General features: G+C 33.4%; 5 protein-coding genes across 7 annotated transcripts; 1 reads left to right on the top strand and 4 right to left on the bottom strand.

The window, feature by feature from the left end:
* Positions 1-2,495: 2,495 nt before the first annotated feature.
* LOC140812995 (protein NUCLEAR FUSION DEFECTIVE 6, mitochondrial-like) lies at positions 2,496-5,177 on the bottom strand. 3 transcript variants are annotated; one of them, XM_073171395.1, is made up of 3 exons: positions 4,914-5,174; positions 4,678-4,802; positions 2,496-2,876 (listed from the first exon to the last, which is right to left on the bottom strand). In XM_073171395.1, the coding sequence occupies exons 1-3, from the start codon at positions 5,069-5,071 to the stop codon at positions 2,869-2,871; spliced, it is 291 nt and encodes a 96-aa protein (XP_073027496.1). In that variant the 5' UTR covers positions 5,072-5,174; the 3' UTR covers positions 2,496-2,868. The 3 variants fall into 3 exon arrangements, with proteins under 3 accessions (XP_073027496.1, XP_073027493.1, XP_073027494.1); XM_073171392.1 differs by lacking the exon at positions 2,496-2,876 and adding an exon at positions 3,026-3,358 and having other exon boundaries at positions 4,914-5,175; XM_073171393.1 differs by lacking the exon at positions 2,496-2,876 and adding an exon at positions 3,376-4,156 and having other exon boundaries at positions 4,914-5,177.
* Positions 5,178-5,803: 626 nt separating this feature from the next.
* Positions 5,804-6,738, bottom strand: LOC140812673 (uncharacterized). The gene is made up of 3 exons (XM_073171012.1): positions 6,561-6,738; positions 6,215-6,391; positions 5,804-6,128 (listed from the first exon to the last, which is right to left on the bottom strand). Exons 1-3 carry the CDS (start codon positions 6,573-6,575, stop codon positions 5,922-5,924), a joined length of 399 nt encoding a protein of 132 aa, XP_073027113.1. The 5' UTR covers positions 6,576-6,738; the 3' UTR covers positions 5,804-5,921.
* Positions 6,739-13,470: 6,732 nt separating this feature from the next.
* LOC140813097 (uncharacterized) lies at positions 13,471-14,630 on the bottom strand. The gene has a single exon (XM_073171531.1). It carries the CDS (start codon positions 14,559-14,561, stop codon positions 13,719-13,721), a length of 843 nt encoding a protein of 280 aa, XP_073027632.1. The 5' UTR covers positions 14,562-14,630; the 3' UTR covers positions 13,471-13,718.
* Positions 14,631-16,239: 1,609 nt separating this feature from the next.
* On the bottom strand, positions 16,240-16,897 carry LOC140812156 (uncharacterized). Its single transcript, XM_073170368.1, has one exon. The coding sequence runs from the start codon at positions 16,810-16,812 to the stop codon at positions 16,372-16,374; it is 441 nt and encodes a 146-aa protein (XP_073026469.1). The 5' UTR covers positions 16,813-16,897; the 3' UTR covers positions 16,240-16,371.
* A 797-nt stretch (positions 16,898-17,694) lies between these two features.
* On the top strand, positions 17,695-19,542 carry LOC140813115 (uncharacterized). The gene is made up of 3 exons (XM_073171548.1): positions 17,695-18,163; positions 18,427-18,851; positions 18,952-19,542. The coding sequence occupies exons 1-3, from the start codon at positions 17,999-18,001 to the stop codon at positions 19,388-19,390; spliced, it is 1,029 nt and encodes a 342-aa protein (XP_073027649.1). The 5' UTR covers positions 17,695-17,998; the 3' UTR covers positions 19,391-19,542.
* Positions 19,543-20,679: the final 1,137 nt, after the last annotated feature.

Below are 20,679 nucleotides of genomic sequence, written 5' to 3' on the forward strand. Positions count from 1 at the left end.
AGTTGCACAACAGCCCAAGAAAGAAAGCCAACCAATTTCTACTGCAATGTAAGACGACCTCCAATTTTGTGGTTTCTTGTAAAAAAAAAAAAAATCTTCGCACAGCAAAAGAAACACACCGAACAACCGACTATTGTAAAAAAAAATCAGTTTATACAATAGATATGCAGATGAAAGCGTTAACAAAGAAAAATAAATTTTTCATACATCTACGGCGCAAGGCATTATGCAAGAGTTTTGACATCGGTAATTACGCATAGCTTCGCAGCAGAATTGTATCAAATTTTACCTTCAAGAAACCTTCGGATTACTTCATATCTGTGCTGGAAATGGGGATTTGGTTGTTCCATCTCGATTTCGAAAATCTTCAGCACAGGACAAAGGCAACACTGTACGTAAGAATTTCGGACATTGATGTAGAGAAGACCACTTGCAAGTTGGATAATTATTACAAGCAGGGGTATTTTGGTGATAATAAATTTTGGGGTACCCGGATTATTTCTATCATTCTACGATTCATGGATTTAGTTTCCCACGGCAACAGTACAATTGTCAAACATCTAATCAATCTCATATCCGTAAAATTATAGCAAACAAAGTGTTACTAATCAATCCAACATTTGTCCTACATACCAAACTGGCCCTAAATGTTATCAAATACTCCATTTTTTAGTTTTTTCAATTCAAACAAACACAGTCTGACTATCTCCCAACACAAAATCACCCACATCTGATTCTCAAAGACTATCTGAGTTTGCTATAAACTTGGATGAAAATAATTCATCATGGAGTTCTCGACGTCCAATTGGCAAAAACAAGGCTAAAACCAAAAGAAAAGTTAATGAAGAACACTTGAAGGACCTTTCCACCATGACCATAAGTACTAAGTAGTGAGAAAATAATAGCTGTGATGGAGAATGCTGAGATCTATCGACAACAACTCATTGATGCTGAGAAACAAAAGAATGTGATAATGACTAAAATACTAAGGATGAATCCTATGTATGTTGATGAATCAGTTAGTACATACTTGGTCAAAGGACGACAAAAAATTTGGCAGAAATAGTGAAAAGGGATGGCTTGGACGAGATTTCTACACCTTTGTCAAAAAAATTGCATGTTTATCAATTTTAATTAAATCGAGAATAAGTGTTGTAATAAATTGTGTTATGTATTTTTTGAGTCTAGATCTTGTTTATTATTTTCATTTTGTGTATAATATAAATAATAAAATTATAACTAATTAACGAAAATAATAAAACAATTCAAATAAATTAAAAAGAGATAAAAAAAATATTAACACTAAAATTAATTAGAAAATTCAAAATAAAAATATGAAATGGACCAAAAATATAAATAAAAAATACAAAATGACCCTTGTACAATTTTTGAATTTTGATGATGACATTTTTATAATTTATATCATTCTCTATTTTGTACTCTAAAAGTACAGTGATCTTCCATTGGTTGGAAGAGTTTCCCTCCTCTCTAATAGTGTGGGGTTAGAGATTCCCGAAGAACATTTTTTTTTATATATTTTATTTCAGAACGGCTACCGAAAAAGGAAAAAATCTTTAATTGATTTTCCTAAGAAGAATTATATGCATCATTTAATAAAATTTAAGATAATTGTATGGATAAATGGTCCGATAAATCTTTAAAAAAAAAGCCAAACATGAGTAAATTGTAGTTACACTATCCACACCCTGAGGATGATTGACCAAGAGTATTTAGAAAATCACCTGATCTTAGCTCATCCAAACGATCTCGCCTGATAAAAAAAAACACAGAATATTTAACAGTGAACAATGCATGCTTGGCACTAACTCGTATAGTACATTCACAATTAACTAGTATTTCTCTGATTATGTAGGCATATCGGTTAACGATACACTTTGATTTGCTTGCAGTTAATTTAACGAAGGCAGCTAGGCAAGTATTTAATGCCTCGCAGTGCAAAGATTGATGTGTTGAAGGGGTCCATGAGGGTTATGGCGGATAAGTGGGGTAGTATCCAAGGTGACTCATCCTGGAGAAGATGGAGTCAAAGAGGAATTGCTTTAAGACAACGTCACTAGTCGAGTATCGTGCGGTACTCATGCGGCTTCCGTCCACTATCACCGTCCATTCGTCTTGAATTTTCTTGATGAAAGTGACGAAGGAAGCAATTAAGCAAATATATCATTTTCCTAACGTTTTGTGTTGGAAGAAACTTTGGTGTTCTAGACCCATGCTTACTCTATCGTCTCATACACATTTATGTACTGCGCAGATTACACGATATGCCAATGAACCTAGTCAGCACCAAAAAAAATTGCTATTTAGTATTAAATGTTTTATTTAAGAAACCAACTTGTTGGGCCAGAAAAGTAAAGGCCGTATGTTATACTACTTCGAATTTGAGAATAACGTGAACTCGTTTTAACTTCACATGGCAATCAAGACTTCAAACTCAGCTCCCCGAAAATCAAACATGAATGAAATCGATACATCAATTATATGACAGTTCATGCTATTTGATCAAATGTTCGAGTGAAAAGCCAAATTTTACAAACAAAACAGGCTTCAGGATTATGCGAGAGCTATATATGCCCAGAGACATCCACGGAATTATCATGCACCGCATCTCAATATAATCTATAACAATCATCAATCTACAATTCAGGAAAAATGGAAAAGTACTTGCAAAGAATAGTCCAAGTGAATGATTAATTCAGCCACACACAGCTGAAAGGCGAGCATAAAGAAAATGAAAAGTATGATTCTAAAGGGTAAGTTTGACAGTCTTATATAATGTAAAATACATATTTCAGCTAAAAGGAGGCAATTTCGAAAATCTTCACGTGAAAGTCAGCCAATGAGCAGTAATCACAACCCTAAACAGAAAAAAAACCCAAGTCAAAAGGTCATGAAGAAAATACAGAGCAATGCCGGTATTTACTCTTGTAAATTCCATAATATAAGACCCCTCTGCAGGGAAAGCCTCAAAGAAAAAATATGAACAAAAATCCAAAATCATACAGAAAATATACAAAGGATTGCCTTCTTTCTTCATTAAAGAAATTATTAGCAATGTGGTGCAACCAGAGTCTACCACATCCATTGATAATGCTTCTAAACATCTCGTCATTCAAAATGAACAAGTTACAAATTAAATAAAATAATCATTTTCATTGAAAAAGAAATAAACAAGCCCTGTGTCTCTTAACATTATAACTGTCTGGAAAGAAAATAACACAAGAAATCAATATTTTCTAGTATCAAGCCCATTACTGGCTCTAATTATGAAGCATTCTTCAACTGCGCATTAATAACACTTTGCTCTCATCCAACAGTCGTCATAAATCATCTTTGCAATCTGATAAATAACATGCATCAGAATGATCTATAAACTTAATTAGCAATAATCATATCTGAGCAGATAAAGTAGAAATTTTACGAGAATGATTTTAATAGATAAGATCCAGTCACCTGAGAAATAGTTGATGATTATCATTCATCAACAGTCAATAAGAGCCATGCACTCGTAATTAAACAAAATTTTCAGGCTTATGGAGCTTAATATCAGCCAGTTATCTAGTGGATAATTCAACAGTCTTAACGCATCAGATTTTTTATGATCAAGCAGTAATATTGATTTGCCTAGAAATTAAGGTATGACATTTGGGAAAAATATACCAAGGCCCAACCTAAAACCCCAAAAGAGCTACTAGAAACAACCCTTGTGACAGAAGATCTTTTTAAGAGGGTGAGCAAAACAAGATTCACGCCGAATGAAACATCCCACTTTTCATGTTACCAAGGTTTCACGCCTAAAGTAAATAAATGCAAGAATAAATTGAAATAAGATCAAGTCTACATGGAGTAGAATGAATTTTTCAGTGAATTAAATTGTTAACATATCAGTACCCTGGCTCATGGAAACAACCTACTTGCTAACAAGGTTAAGGCTAATCACATCTAAAATTATCAGACCTTGCAGTTTATGGATTCTTGCGCACTTGATATGGTCCATTTAGTTTCGACTGAGTTACTAACAATTTTTCAGACAGAGGGTTTACCACCTAAATTACAAACATATTCATTATCTTCAGCAGTTAAAGAAACAGAGTCACTTTGCCTCTTTTTCACGGCCTTCATCTAGTTCTTTCTTGGCCTACAACAAAAAAATAAACCTCTTTTATTTTGAAAACTCGCTATACTGAATATTATATCAGAGCTTTGGTAGACAGACAAGCATCGTAACTTATACTTGAATGCCAATATTCTTGAAACAAGAAATGATTGTTGGAAAATTTTCAGAAAGTATGATTCTGAGAACTGCTACAAAAGCCCAGTGATGTGCAGTCTTCTTAAACTTAATCTCATATCTAATCTAAAACATCAAACTACAGACAATCAACCAATTTTCCTTCCTCCTGAAGTACACCTACTCACTTCTGAAGTCTCCGTATTCATTAACACCATTATCTAGCCCAAAATATTATAAAAATAAATGAAGGCTACTGCTACTCATATAAAAAAATCTCAAATTGCTCATATATCAAAAAAGCATCTCATAACACCTTTATCGCACAATTACTACTCATTAAAAAAAACAAACATGCATCAAACCGCCATCTAAGCTTCCTCATATGATAAATACTGACAACAAACAATTTAATAGAAACTGCATACCTTCAAGAGTCCAGGCGAGACTTCGAGGAGAAACGGAGAGCATAGAAGTGAGCACGGCAGAGGCCGTTGCAGTGTGATACGGTAACATCGACACTACGCTGACGCAGCTCATCTCCACAGGCGATCTAGTTCGAACAGGTATTGAACATCAACTTGTAATAACATTATCGGTTATTATCGCTAAACTCAACCATTGAGAGATAATTATAAAAATAAATTAACTTCGAGTGAGCAACCTGAAAATGCGAGCAGAGAGCGGTTTTTGAGATGAAGATGATACGCGAAATTGAGAAGCAGCAGGTGTAGATTTGACTGCAGCTGAGCTTCTGGAGGCGGCGACTCGGACGGATGTGGCGGCGGAGCGCATAAATGACCTAGCGGCTACAGTGGCCATGGTGGGATGAACAAGCAACAACGGCAGGGCTTTATTAGGAATTTGGGGTTTCAGTCCAAAGGCAGAGTAGCTTCCATCACCTCTTCCTGTTCTTCATTTAAATTGACCTAGCGATTTATGCCGATTATTATTATTATTGTTATTATTATTATTTGGATTTTTATTATTCGTTGTAATTATAATTAAATAATTTGTTTGATATTTTCATCAGGTAAAAAGAATAGATTAGCTTTGAATAAAAGATTAATGGGTGAGTGTTATCTAATATCTATAACTTATTTATTGCCACGTGCAATCAATTCTTATTTTCAATTCCCTTTATAAATTACTTCATATCGCTCACACAAAATTATCTCAAACCGAATTATTTAAATTACCATTTTAATAACAATTCAATTTTGTAAAATGTCGAAAAATAAACAATAAAAATAATAATATTACTCATGAAAATTATTTATTAATTTTTGTAAAGGATTGAAATTGTACCAAGATAATTTATATAATTAAAATCCTCTGTGTATGTCTTTCAGAATAATAATGAAACCGGCCCGCTCCTCCACCCTATGCAAAAGTGTTGATGTGAATTAGGAGTTACTGATCATTCTCCTCCTGTTCCAACGTTATTAAATCATATGAGTCAATCTTTCATTTGAATTTTAGATTTTGTGGAGATCAAAACACTGAAAATTTCCTTGCTTTAACCTGTAATGCAGTTAAACCGAGGCATAGCCATGAAAATACAATGACGTTTCAATCCATTCAAGAATGTGACATGCCTCAACAGAGAAACAAAAATGGGGGAAAAACTTCTATAAAAGAAAGACAAGTTACTGTGCGCGCAGTGAAATATCTAATGCCGACCACTTCGAGTCATTCTACCAATAACGCAATGTAGCAAAGGAACACAAATCCCACGAGAATTTTCATGGCTTTTGGATACCCCTTCGAAAGGAGCTGGCGATCTTTCGTCAACTATCAGCTTTTCTTTATTTGCTGCCTTAATTCCTATCAGCCTGCCCAGAGAAACACTTCGGTCCCAAAAGAAAGATGCTGTGGACTAAAAGTACAATATGGATATATCAAACTAAAATCAAGCAACTGTCTCACCACAAGTAAGTGATCAAAATCATGTATGTAGTCTACCTCAGTGTCAAGATTAGAGGATGAAAATGATGAGAAACTGAAGGAACGGGGGATGCGAGATGTGTGAGTTTGTGGCGGCGCCACCGCTTGCTGAGCGGAGAGCTCCACCGCTCTAATTCTATAACTCATGTTTCCAAGACCAAGCGGCCACCCGTTAGATATCATCAGATCAGTTCCCTATCAAATCAAACACACCAAAGAAACTTTTCAAATTTAACTTCACTTCTCTGCAAGCCTAGCTGTAATTTAATTTCACCAAGAAATTGCAAAAAATAAAAATAAAAAATTATGTCTACATTGGTTGAGGAAGGATTAATGCAGTAAGAGACGACGAGAGATGACTTACCTCAATCAGTACCATTGTGTCCGAAAAGGGTCTCTTTGAACTTTAACTCTGTGAGATATATCTTATAGCTTCATCAGAAAATTGGCATCGAAAATACTTCGAAAAATGAATTAATGTGTCGTGCGAGAAGTCTCTTTTTATTCTTAAATTCTCGATCGTTGATTGAACACTCAAATAGAATAAATTTTTTAGGTCCCACAGGAGAGGATTGGTAATGCTACCGTATGAATACTTACGTGCTACACTAAATTTAACATTATTCTGCATTTTATTATGAGTTCTACTAATTAACCATGCTGAGAATTGTTTTAAAATAAAATATATTTTTTTACCAATTCATTCAATTCTACCTTTAAATTTGGATCTCTGTCGATATACGAGATTATATTTAACCAAAAATGATTCTAATCAAAACCTTCACTTTTGAGGTGAGATATATAGAAAGATATTTTACAACATATATATATATATATATATATATATATATATATATATATATATATATATATATATATATCACACGTACATCTTAATTACGCTTTGGAAACAACAGTATTATATTTTCTGCACCGGCACCCCGAAGTTTTCCCAATTTGCGTGCTCATTAAAATATCCCACATGATGCAAATTAATATACATAATTTTTTTTTTCTAACGCGCTTTAGTTATTTATTTTCGTCAAATCCCATCTAAGGAGTTTGAGGGAAAAGGGTGGGGGTCCGAGGGGTTGCGAGTTCTGTCGATCAGTGTCCCAACTAAAAAAAAAAAAACAACTACGTATGGTCTACAAGCATAGTGGTTGTTGAGCTAAATGGCCGGTCGATCATACTTAACCACGATTAAATATTTGGTTACATTGTTTCAATGGGTAGATATACGGATTAACCTAACTGATATCTTAGAGTCCTGACCTTGTCCTCTCGTCTGATATTTTTATCTACGGTTCACTGTTAAAAGTATCTTGAATTTGATCGAGTATTTATTATGTATTTGTTGTTATATTCTAACTTATTGTTTTTTATCTGGGAAAAAATTGGTTCACTTGCTTGTCTAATTTTTATTTTTGTAAACTAATTTTTAATTTTCAATAAATTTAATAAAATTGTTCATATGACATTAGAAAATCGGCAATTTTTCGATATCACATCAACATTTTTCAATATCATATAAGCTTTTTTGGTGGTGCTACGTAAGCATTTTCTGATAGCACACCTGCACTCCAACAAAATAAAACTAAAAGTAAAAAAGAACTTAAGTTAGAGCACCAAAATCAAATTTTTAAAACTTATTTAACCAAAATACAAATAAGAAAAATAGATAGATCTAGAAAGTTATTTGCCCGTTTTGATTTCATTACATGCATATATATACTTACCACATCCATTAATTATTCTATAATATCTAATTTAACATGTAAGGCTCAAATTCCCTCACTCGAACCACATGCAATAATTTATAAATGTAATATAGTTGTTAAAAAAAATAAATTGTCTTCTAAATGAGATCATCCTATTTTTGTTAATTTCTAAATAAAAACTTTGTAGAAAATAAAAACTTTGTTTAAAAGACCAAATATCTAATATCATTAAATGAATCTTACAAAGGAAAAATTCGCATATCAAATCCCTACAAATTTAGTTCTTGAAGTGTCTTTTTCTTGACAGCATCCTCCACATATTCTATATATTCATCTTCATCATATGGATATTATTTAAAAACAAAGTATTCAGCACAACTACTAGATCGACCTCAAGGGTGATGTCAAAAACTTTCACAATATTAAATACTAAATACTCATGCAGATAAGATGTCAAATTCATACATAAAGATAGTAATAAAATCCAGATCAAAATATCTATGATGCAACATGTTGACCACAGAGAGATAAGAAGCAACTCACATGTTAGACAGAATAGACAGCCAAAAACAGAATATCTTCATGCAACACGTTAAACCATAGAAAAACAAGAGGTGACTCACATGTATTCCCCATTGAGCACTTTGATTGACCTGCAGAAACCAAAAAATGACTCACATAACACATATATCAATCGAAACATGACCAAACACAAAAGTATACCGATTTCCAACATAAAAGAAACCAATAAATCACTAATAACAACTATATGTATTCAAATTCATTATTGAGGATCTTGTGAAATAATATCGGAATATGAGTATACACACCTGAAATATTTAGATTAATTGTATTAATTTAACCAAAAGTCTCATGAAACACCAAAATCTATAAACAGAAGTTATGTACATTAATTAACACGTCCTAAAATAATATATTTAATCCCTTTATTTTCCAAAGTATCGATAATATCCAAGATTTCATATTTCTAAACAGGTTATTCTATGTTACACCAGGATGTTTATCCTCTTATTCTAATATCATTAGATCATATGGGTCTCCCATAATATTACGAAAGTTGATATATATGTTAATCTAAAGACAGATACTTGACCACATTTCCCTAATTTACTAATACTGCATACAACTGTATGTTGAAGATTTCGTATTAAAATTAAATTAACCAAAATATAGTTTTACACTGTATTCAAATTCGTGAGCTATGAATATTCAAAATGATTATTCGTAATCAAATCATGGCATCGAAAAGTCTATAATTGACGTAAATGTGTGCATGTAAGGTTTAAAATATTTAAAAATATTGCGCACTTACTATTTAATAATTGAAACCATGATATAGGTATACGAACCATATCTAACGAAACGTTAATTTGGTATGAGTTTTAGAACAATCCAAACGGATCATTATATTGTAATTAAATACTAGAATCTAAATTAAGAGTATCTGACAGATATAAATTTGAAAACATCATAATTGAAATGATTTTCAACACATGGTATTGGATTATCATGCTTAAAATTTAGAAGGATTTTTTAAAATGATTTTCTACAAATATTTACAATTAAATTTGACTTTTATGTAAGTTCATATTTTAAATTAACTTTAAATTCCAAATATATAATTCAGAGGCCATTTTTATGTTCACACAGAACATATTAAATTGAACTAATATGATAAAATAATTATGGGGCTACAACATATTTTATTAGGTAATTGTTTTATTGCACTTGTGTTTTAATTTCTTGATTTTGTTTTTATATTCAATTTTATTAGTTATTTATTTAGTTTATATTAATACTTTTAATACGAATTAATAGTAATAGTTGTTGTTATTATTATCTTATCAATAAATACAAATTAAATTCTCTAAACTTTAAGATATGATTTCAAATAAACATGTAAAAACTTCACAGTTAAATTTCGAAAAGTTTCCCAATTACAGTTTTAAATTTAATCTAGAATGCTTATTCCATCCAATCCAATTTTATTAAATCTTTTACGGTAAATTCTTTTTAAAACTGAAGCTAAAAATAAGCACAATAAACCAAAAGAGAACTAGGATTAACTTTCATTTACTAAGAGATGTAAGATTGATATAGTAGACTTCTCTTCTGAACTCGATCAATGATGATTTTCTCCTTCTAGTTCTTCCTGAATGGCACATAAAGGGTTTGATGATGAGGGTTTTAACATATAATTATTATAGAAAAGGAGTCCAAGAAATTAAGGATTAATCAAAACTAACTTAAACACTAATGATATTTATTAAAAAAATATCTTTATTAATTATATGATAATACCATTCATGATAGGTATAATATTTTTATTTTCCAAATTAAATATTATCCAAGATAAAATAAATATTATTTAACTTAATATATCAAACAAATATATATTTTTAAAAAATGCTTACCTAGTATTTGGGGTGTCAGACTAATTTAACCCTAGTTCATATGACGTCACTATCATATATACTATCAGGTCTCTTGTGAGACGGTTTCACGGATCTTAAGAAATATTTTTCGCATAAAAAGTAATACATTTTCATGTGTGACTCAGATAAGATATATGTCTCACAAAATTGATTCGTGAGATATATCGTCTGCAAAAAATTTCTTGCATACATAAATAATCGGAATATATCTCGAATTAGTTACAGGAGTATGGCATATTCTAGATAGGATAATAAAGAGCAGTGTGTGAACATTTCTCAATCAGTGTGTGTGTGTGTGTGTATAAGTATTAAATACTGATGTATTTATTCGGTGTGGCTTACATATTTATGTCATTTACTTTTCCTACTAAAGAAGGTGGATGATCGTTTCTCGTTCGATCTACAAGTATTTCTAGCTCTCGTCTTGAAGATCTACAAATAATTCGAGGTGTAGGAAATTAACATAAGTTTCATCTTGTGCTCTTGTTCAGTGCAGCCGATTTGGAGGAAGATCCACAGGTATGATGACTTTTTAAAATAAATAACAATAATAAGAACAGCTTTGCTGATAAGTAGATTTTTTTTTTTAAATTTTATTCAGTAGACTAAGAAACTTGTATATAGACCGTGAAGCACTGGGTATATTGTATTGGTTTAAACTTGGGTATTTCACATGAAATCATAGTCCATCTAATTCAAAGCCCAATCTGCCAATATTCCAATCTTAACGTTAGCCATAGCCTGAGTCTGCGCAGCAAAAAACAATTGCTCCGATATTATAAGATTAGATTTATTTATTTAAATAATACCCTTCGCGAGCAAAAAAAGTGTATCGATTTTTATTAGATACATATCTATGAATTCATTATAATATTCAATCACTTGTTAGGAAATAGGGAAAACCTCCCGTAATATATGATTAAAAATTACGACAAAAAAATCAAACTTCAAATACTTACTGGACCAAAACCCAAAATGAGACAAGTTAGAGGACCAAAATAAATTATTTTTTCTAATTTACATAGAAAAAATATCATGCGCGAGCAACTTTTCCTGTATGATAAATTGAAGATGGGAAAAAACGAAACTAGAAGATAAAAATTTAAAAGTAATGAACGATCGAATTAGAACCACATGCGTGGATCGAATATGTAGAATGCTTCCATAGAACAAGTCGATCGGACACAATATGCCATGTACATATATACTCCTTTCTCTCGCCAACTCAACTGAAAGTGAAGATACATCCTTTACGATTCATTCAGTTTCTTTAGAGAACAATGCTGCTTGCACTTCTTCAAGAGTTAATGTTTCCCTCCCATAGATTAATGTATCTGAGATATTATCGAAATCACTAGACAATGATCTTAGGAGAAGCAGAGCTTGATCTTCATCTTCAATCTTTATGTCAATATTCTCAAGATCCAGTAGGATCTTATTGAAATCATCAAGATGATCTTCCAAGCATCTCCCTGCCAACATCTTGAAGGTATATAACTTTTGTTTCAAATACAACTTGTTTGCCAAAGATTTGGTCATGTACAGGTTTTCCAATTTTTGCCAAATTGCCGTAGACGACTTCTCTTTTGAAACTTCCCTCAAAACTTTGTCACCGAGGGATAAGATCAGGGCGCTGTGAGCCTTGTCGAGGAGCCCTTTCTTTTCTTTATCAGACATTGATTCTGATAATTTCTTTTCACCCTCCAGAGCATCCTCAAGACCTTGATGTACTAGAAGAGCTCGCATCTTGAGACGCCATATCCCGAAGTCGTTGTTATTCCAATTGAATCCGGATATCTCCGGACTGGTATGATATTGTCCACTTTGGGTTTTCACCCTCATGGTTTTGCTTTTGGAACCACCCAAAAAGCCTCATACCAATGGAGATATCATTCCATCTTTATTAACCCATGATCTTTCTCTAGATCTTCCAATGTGGGACTTTGGTTGATCCCAACATTATTGAACTAAATCCATGAATTGTAAGAAATTATATATATTTAAAAACTTATTGGCCTATTGAGTTTACAATCAATTATTTGTAGGGTAAATAATATAGTTAATACATCCTATCATTTAACAAAATTTTGTTGGTTTCTTGCTACTTAAATTGCAGAATATTTATGATTTATTCCGCTTCGAGTCTTCCATGAATTATTCTAAAATGGGGACTAAATGGGAATATTTTCAAATACTAACTAAATAGGGGTGATATAGTTAAAAACTGGGGGCAAATCTTATAATATGAGTTAGCTCACAAGTCACAATAATTAAAGAAATGCTGGAAAGCCGAAGCAAAAGAATCGACACGAAGAAAGTCAAAAGACATGGAAACTTGACGCTTAAGAATACAACAAAAGCAAAGATTGGTCACGCAGTCCCGTCATCTGCGGGTGAAAATTGTCCTAATGACGCGTCTAATTATTTTTCATTTATTTGATCAGTCAATATATAATTTTTATGAAAAAACAAGGGAAAGTCCATGCATACAAATTAATAAGGGTTGTCACTTATTATTATTATTATTATTATTATTATTATTATTGTTATTATTATTATTATTATTTAAAGAGGGTTAATAATTGTCACCACTAGTACTCTTGTGCTGCACTTGGTCCCGCGGGATAATTGGTCCCTTTGATTATAAAATTTACATAACATGCTACAAAATCATTCGGACAAAAACTGTAAAAACCCTTTATCGTCCCATATTTAGACATCAGCCGCGCAATATAACTGAGCCACCCGCCATTTAATTAACAATACATATTTTCCCACTTTTTGGTAGGGCAGCTAGGAGGCTTTACAAAAGCCGTGTTCACGGACCATAATAATTAATAATTAATAAGTAAAAGCATCATAATTTTAAGTAAAGCATTTGACTATAATTGTTTGAAATTCAAACACAATATTGGGAACTTATATAGTTAAAAATTCTTTATAATTATGTTGACGAAAAATGAAGTTGGAGCACTTGAATATATATTATTGAATTTTTTTAAAAAAAAAACACCGTAGCAAGCCACCGAGCATCATTCAATCCTTCTCCTTCATAATTATGGATACTTTTAAATTAATCCAGTTATTCTATAGGAGATTACATAAAATTAAACATATATTTCTTCACACATTAGCTAGAAAAAAACAAAGGATAAAAAAGAAACATGTCAGGTCTTTAATTTCAATGCCAAACATGAAATCCCCCAAATAAAACTGTAATTTTGGTTTCTTACTGATTAACCATATACTATGATATTTGAAAAACCCTGAAAACAATAAATGATAACGTGGACAAATTTTTAATTAGATCCCCACACTCGTGTAGTTGCTCAGCTCGTTCGAATTTCAAGGCAGGCTGTTGTCTTCTTCGTCTTGGAAATCATCTTGGTTTCGGTATTCTCCAATGGAGTTTTCACCATTAAACTCATATGCATTTTCACTGTTGTCACTGTACTCATTCCTTGCTCGAACACCACTGAATCTAGTATACGGATGGTTACTGCTGTATTTCTCAGAATTAACATCATAAAAATACTTCCCACTTTCAAGGGATCTTGTATCACTCATTCCTTGTGGCTGATATCTGTTAGTTTCGCCGCCGTTAACATTGTTGAAATACTTCTCACTGGCTGCTGCCACACCCATGAGCCTGGTGTCGATCGTCCCTTGAGGGTCGCTGTTGAAACTGCTGCCACCGCCGTGGTAATTATCGAAGTTTTTTCTGTTGTTAGCTGTGGTGGCGGGATAGCTTCTGTATTCTGATTCTTCCTCTTCTTGCTGGGCGTCAGGGTAGTTATTGCTGTTTTCGTTATTCGTCATGGAAGGGGAGTCGCTTATATCTTCTGGTTCGGTGACATAGGCTACAGGATTGTAGTTCTTGGGTCGGTACTTGTTGAGGGGTTGTTTAGATTGTATGTCGTCTGGAACGGTGGTGGCGGCGGAGGAAGGAGGGAGGTTGCTGGATTCTTGGCCGTAGAGGCCGTAGCCATTGTCATTTTCAGGGAGAAAATTGGTTTCTTGCTGTTGTTGATTGTTCAGAGGCTGTTCTTGTTGTGGAAAGACATTGTTACTGGCAGTTGTGGGGAGTTTGTTGAAGAATTGGCTGTCTCGTGCATGAGTGATATGAAGTGAGGATAAGAGGGTGAGGAGGAGGAAGGGAAGCAAATGTTTGGCTGAAGAGGAAGCCATTAAAAAGACAGAGAAAGAGATATAAGAAGCCGTGAGAGTACTCTCTTGCTTCTATATATCTTTATATAGAGAGGGTTTCCGATCGAGATGAAAGTGGGAATGGGGTGGTGTGTTTCGTGTACTAAAATTTCAACTATTTTTGGTGCAAATGCGGCACGGTATTATAATAAATTATAAAATAAATATTCATTTTAACGACAATTTACATGCGATTTTAAGATATATTAAAATACATTTCCGTTTATACATATAAAAAAAATCATATTAGTGCATGCATTGTTTGCAAGTTTATTTTAATTAATTATAATTTTTAAAGCTTTTAGTATGTCGTAAACTTACTAAATTTTATTCTTAATCAGAAATTGAGATATTAAGACGGTTGGATAAAATAAATTTATATTATATTACTTTTTTAAGATCATAGTAACTGTTTTAAAATCATTATAACATCTTTCCATAAAATATTTTACACACACTCACAGAAATATCTTCTAGTCTCTACAAACACCATATAAGATATTTTAATTTAAACCAAAATGTCATTATTTACGAAGGACAAGTAGTCGTTATGTGTCATGTATTCTTTGTTATATATATATATATATATATATATATATATATATATATATATTCAATAAATTTGCAGGTTATAAAGGTATTTATAATAATATTAATAACGATAAATATTTTCCCGGAAGGTTAAGTGTATAATAACGCAAGCATAAGCAATGAATAGCACAAGTAAAACCCAAAAAAAGGTAGGGGATATTAAAAAAATTAATAAAAAGGGAGGAAATGTGGAAGGACTTTCTGGTTAATTATGCGTGGATGGAGGAGTGGGTGGGACATGAATAACATAGCACTGAGTGCACAAGGCATGTCCCCTCCAAATATTCTTCAATAATATTAAAGGCCACACCAAACTTTTTACACTTGTCATTATCTAGGTTTTCTTTGTTAAGCTGACTTTCTAGACTTAATATGTCGCAAAAATAAATAATTGGAAATAGAACCCATTTTTTTGGGGCATGTTAATGTATATAACTATAAAGTATATATTTTGGAACTCAAAATTCACACTCAAATTTGAGGTTTTTACGCTCATTCATCTTCAGAAGTGAACATAATTAATAATTATAAGGGAAAGATTTGGATATTCGCCCCCAAGTGATCAATGTCAAATTGTTATTAACTTATGAATTTAATTCACTAGGATGGTAATACAAGGTTTGAGGTTGCTTCAATCACGGATATTATATATATATGATTCACGAATATTAAATGGTTACCATAAAATAATTTCCTTGAAATCAATAATTTTGGTATTTCAGCGAAGGGTGTTAGGTTCTGGTCAAATTAAGCTACACTTTGTGTTCATTCTTGAGCTTCGTGAAATCTTGCGCGAGGAGCGGCATTAATTTACGTTGTTTTACGTCAATATTTTATCTTATCGGGGACCTCTTAGAGTTTCCACCTCCTCCTATATACAAAACGACTTCTGCTGCAAGAGCACCGTATAATTGTTCATGATTAATTTTATATCTGATATTACCTTTCACGTATTATTCAGTATTTAAGAAACTTTGTTTGACTGCAAAGCGGTTTGTTGATCCTTGTCGTATAAACCTAGATGTAGTGAAAACACATCGTTACTGCTGGTAACTGAGAAAGTGCTGCAAATTGCAACCTTATCCGCACGGTTGACCACAGGAAAACACCAACTTTTCGTATCTTGTAATCTAAACATAATAATTAAACAGAGACCCCTTCGATCTTTCTAATTATCAATAGGAATTTTCATCAGAAATCCCTATGGAATCGGATCCCAAAACAAAAGAGAGAGCAATAGCATATTGGGGATTACAATCGGAATCCAGGGGTTAACGTTATTCCCGAGGCGTCTCCTATGGAATCTTTTCCACGCATATTCTCTCTTTTCTTCCTCGCTCCACTGTGCTACCTCCACTCCCTCGGCCAGAACCAGCGGTCGGGGGAGTTGAAACGGGGATCTGGACCGCCACGAAGCCTGGTGAAGACCGAATGTTGATATCCTCTCAAGGAAACGAGAGACGATCCATTCCAGTAGCGGCGGAGGAAAGGCTGCGGAAGAGGATTGGTGGGAAAAGAGAGGTGGGTAGCAGGGGATTTGGGTAGCTATGAATAGCTGGGAATGAAGGGGCGGTGAGGTTGATCGGGTGGTTAGAACGTGGGTCAATACATTCATCCTCTGCTCCCAACTAGTCTTTTCCATATTCTCGAGATGGTTCTGGATTCGTGCGGTTGCTCTTTGAAAGCTGATCTCTATTAAACTCTTTCAATGAACGGCCACCGTTTGTTTATTTCATTTATTTATTTATTTTTAATTTGAGCCAAATTTGAAGTTTACAAAAATGTTTGAATAAAGCTCAAGCCCAGTATAATTTCTTAAGTGGCTATTAATTGGGCTATAAATAATGGGCCTTTAAAGAAATGATGAAATATTGATCAATAACTTTTGAACAGGCCCATTTATTAATCCAGTGCACATATTAATTATCTTCAATTCAAAAGAATAACTATAAAAATTTAACTCCTTGGTTCAAAAAGAACGTGTTTTGTGAGTAGTTAGCGATTTCCACGTGCTTTGTGAGTAGTTAAAATAATTATCTAAATATGATAATTTTTATTATTAAATCAATGATTTTTTCATACATCTATATTATATTATTATTTTATTATTAAGTGTGAGATCTTTAGAGTAACTACCTTAAAATACATTAAAATATTTAATTCAATAATTACCTTCTTACCTTACTAAAACCTTCTCAAACTACTTCATATTTTACATAAAAAAATCTAAACAAAACTTCCATTTTAAATCGAACAACTCTTTTAAATTAAAATAATTTCGTGTTAATTATTTATTATTATTTTATCAAATTAAAAATAATAATATAACAATACAACACATGTGCATCGCTAAAAATAAGATTTGATTTTAAGATATAGATAAAGATATAAGTAAATATTTAAAAACATATATTATTTTAAAATATCACGAATAAAATTATATAATTAACATATAATGTTTTACCAAATTAATTAAAAAGTCTTCACTTAATCATATAATAAGAGCATAATAAAAACTAAAACGTGATGATCAACAAAGTTAATATAAATATAATTATGTTTATTTGATGTCTACAATTAATAAATTTTATAAAAATGGGGCAAAAGTCTAGATCATCGTTGGAGGGTGAATCAGAATCTAACCGAAATCTGGAAAGTTCCACGTCCTCCCAGACCCTATCTCTCCCTCTATTATATCGCCGTCATTATTCTCAAACGCATGATTCAATCGATACACAAACCTTTTAGATTTCAAAATTTTCCGATTATCCTAGTTGCGTATTGTCTTTAGTAGAAAAACAGATTATCAGAAGAAGAGTTATTAAGGTATGGGTGTGGATTACTACAAGATATTGAAGGTTGATAAGAATGCAACGGACGATGAGTTGAAGAAAGCTTATCGAAAGCTGGCGATGAAATGGCACCCCGACAAAAATCCCAACAATAAGACGGCGGCCGAAGCTAAATTCAAGGAGATTTCTGAAGCTTACGAGGTATAATTAGCTCGTTTTCTCGTTGTCTATTTGTTTTGCTATCGCGGTTTATCGTTTTTTACGCAAACTGTGGCTAGAATAATCATATGTATAGAAGTAGTTTAAGGGGAATTATCTTTGGTTAGAGATCAAAGATTCAATATGGTGATTTTTTTTATCGTTTGATCTTGGAATGTTTTGAGTTTAGTGGCCCATACTTTTGTTAGTAAAGCTATGTTTTCAGTGTGGGAATCCTGAATGTTATGTTCTAATTGTTTGATCAGGTTCTAAGTGATTCCCAGAAGAGGGCAATTTATGATCAGTACGGGGAGGAGGGACTGAAAGGTCAAGTTCCCCCTCCGGATGCTGGTGGGCCTGATGGCGCAACATTTTTCCGGACTGGGGACGGACCCAATGTCTTTAGATTCAATCCCAGAAATGCCAATGACATCTTTGCAGAGTTTTTTGGCAATTCATCCCCATTTGGAGGCATTGGAAATAGTAATGGAGTGAGAGGTGGTTCGAACTTTTCGAGTTCCATGTTTGGAGACGATATTTTTAGCTCCTTTGGAGGAGACAGCAGACCTATGAGTTCAGGTCCTAGAAAGGCACCACCTATTGAACGGCACCTACGTTGCAGCTTGGAAGAGCTCTACAAAGGATCTAAGAAGAAGATGAAAATTTCCAGAGAAGTTGCCGATGCCAGTGGGTATGTCAAATAGATTGCTTTTGTCCAAGTCTTATATTATACTCTTCATTTACCGTGCTTGCTTGTTGGTTATCTAATTGTTATCGCTATGTTTGGACAGGAAGACTTTACCAGTAGAAGAGATTTTAACAATTGACATTAAACCGGGCTGGAAAAAGGGAACAAAGATCACATTCCCAGATAAAGGGAACGAAGAACCGAATGTGATTCCTTCTGATTTAGTTTTCGTGATTGACGAGAAGCCACACAGCGTATTCACAAGGGATGGCAATGATCTTGTTGTCACGCAGAAAATATCTCTTGCTGAAGCACTGACAGGCTACACAGTCCACTTAACCACGTTGGATGGGAGGAAGTTGAGTATACCTATAAATAGTGTAATTCATCCAGGCTATGAAGAGGTGGTGCGTGGAGAAGGAATGCCGATTTCCAAAGAACCCTCGAGAAAGGGTGATCTGAGAATCAAGTTCGACATAAAATTTCCGGCTAAGTTGTCCGCCGAACAGAAATCTGGTGTCAAGAAACTCCTTTCTCCTTAGTTACTGGGTATAAGACTATACAGAGCTCGAAACTGCCCATAAGGTTGCATATGTTGTTATATAGCTAAATATAAGTGTTTCACTACTCTTGGAATTCGACTTGAGAGATTGTAATCAGAGCTACATAGTGTCATATATTGTTCAGTCGAAAATCCTGATTCATACGCTAAATATTCAAGATGCAGTGGTGGGTGTCAAATGTATTCAGCATACTAATAAATTGAAATTGGCACCAGTTTATGAGACACCTCAATCCTACTGTGAAGGGATGTGAAATCTGTATAGCTTTATAACTTTTTCTATCTGCTACTTCAGGACCAAGACAATAATTAACAATAAGTTCCTTTGTTCCTCCATAATTTTACATCCAAGCATCCAAGTTTTGTGGGGCTGCCTGGTAAAAGATTATCAAAAGAATGAGCAAACATGACAGCTGCGTAGACTCGGTTAAGAAAACTTGACAGCTGGGGATATGCTTGATAGATGAAAAGAGAGAAGTGTAAAATCGCTCCAAATATATCGCACTGTGTTTTGAGGGGCTGTGCAATAGGGTCCTCAAGCTGCATCAAATTGTTAAGAGTTTTTGGGGAGATGAAGGATCATGTGTGAACCCGCATGCAACTAAATTTTATGTAACAATGTTTCCGATTCTTGTCCTATATATCAAAATGAGCTAAAAATGTCGGGACTTAGGATTCACAATCGAGTAGTTCAAGGTTTGCTCTGAGGGTAATCTTAATCAAAGCTAAGCCTGCGTAGTTGGGGCATGCAACAACCTTTGAATCACTGTAGAATATTCTTGCAGCACAAAGCTGCATGGATTAAGGATGAAATGGTGGTCGATGGGTGCATTTCAGATACGAAAAACTTGGAATACAATATTTGATGATTTTTGGGACCGAAGAGAAGTCTGCTTTCTGCCGCATCTCCTAGCCCATCGATCATCGAAGTCTTGCGTGACCACTACATTTTCACACGACTCCTCATCTTGTCATTGGAAAAATATGATTTTAATAATTATTTGTTTTGGCTAATTTTCTCTCAAGCTAACACGCCACAAGACAGAAAATAATCCAGGCATGACCTACAAACAAATGTACATGCATGTCAGGCCCAAGACAACAATCAATTGTCGATTTTTAAAGCTCATTTTGCCAGCTGTGGACTGATCTCTTCCAGCCGAAGCCTGAAACCAAATAATTCATTAACTTTGTTCTTTTATACAGAATTGAAAGTCGAAATCTCATGAATAATGATGATTCAGACGTATATGACTTCTTTCCAGAGTT

This window comes from Primulina eburnea, chromosome 14 (assembly GCF_022965805.1).
Source record: "Primulina eburnea isolate SZY01 chromosome 14, ASM2296580v1, whole genome shotgun sequence".
Taxonomy (NCBI): Eukaryota; Viridiplantae; Streptophyta; class Magnoliopsida; order Lamiales; family Gesneriaceae; genus Primulina; species Primulina eburnea.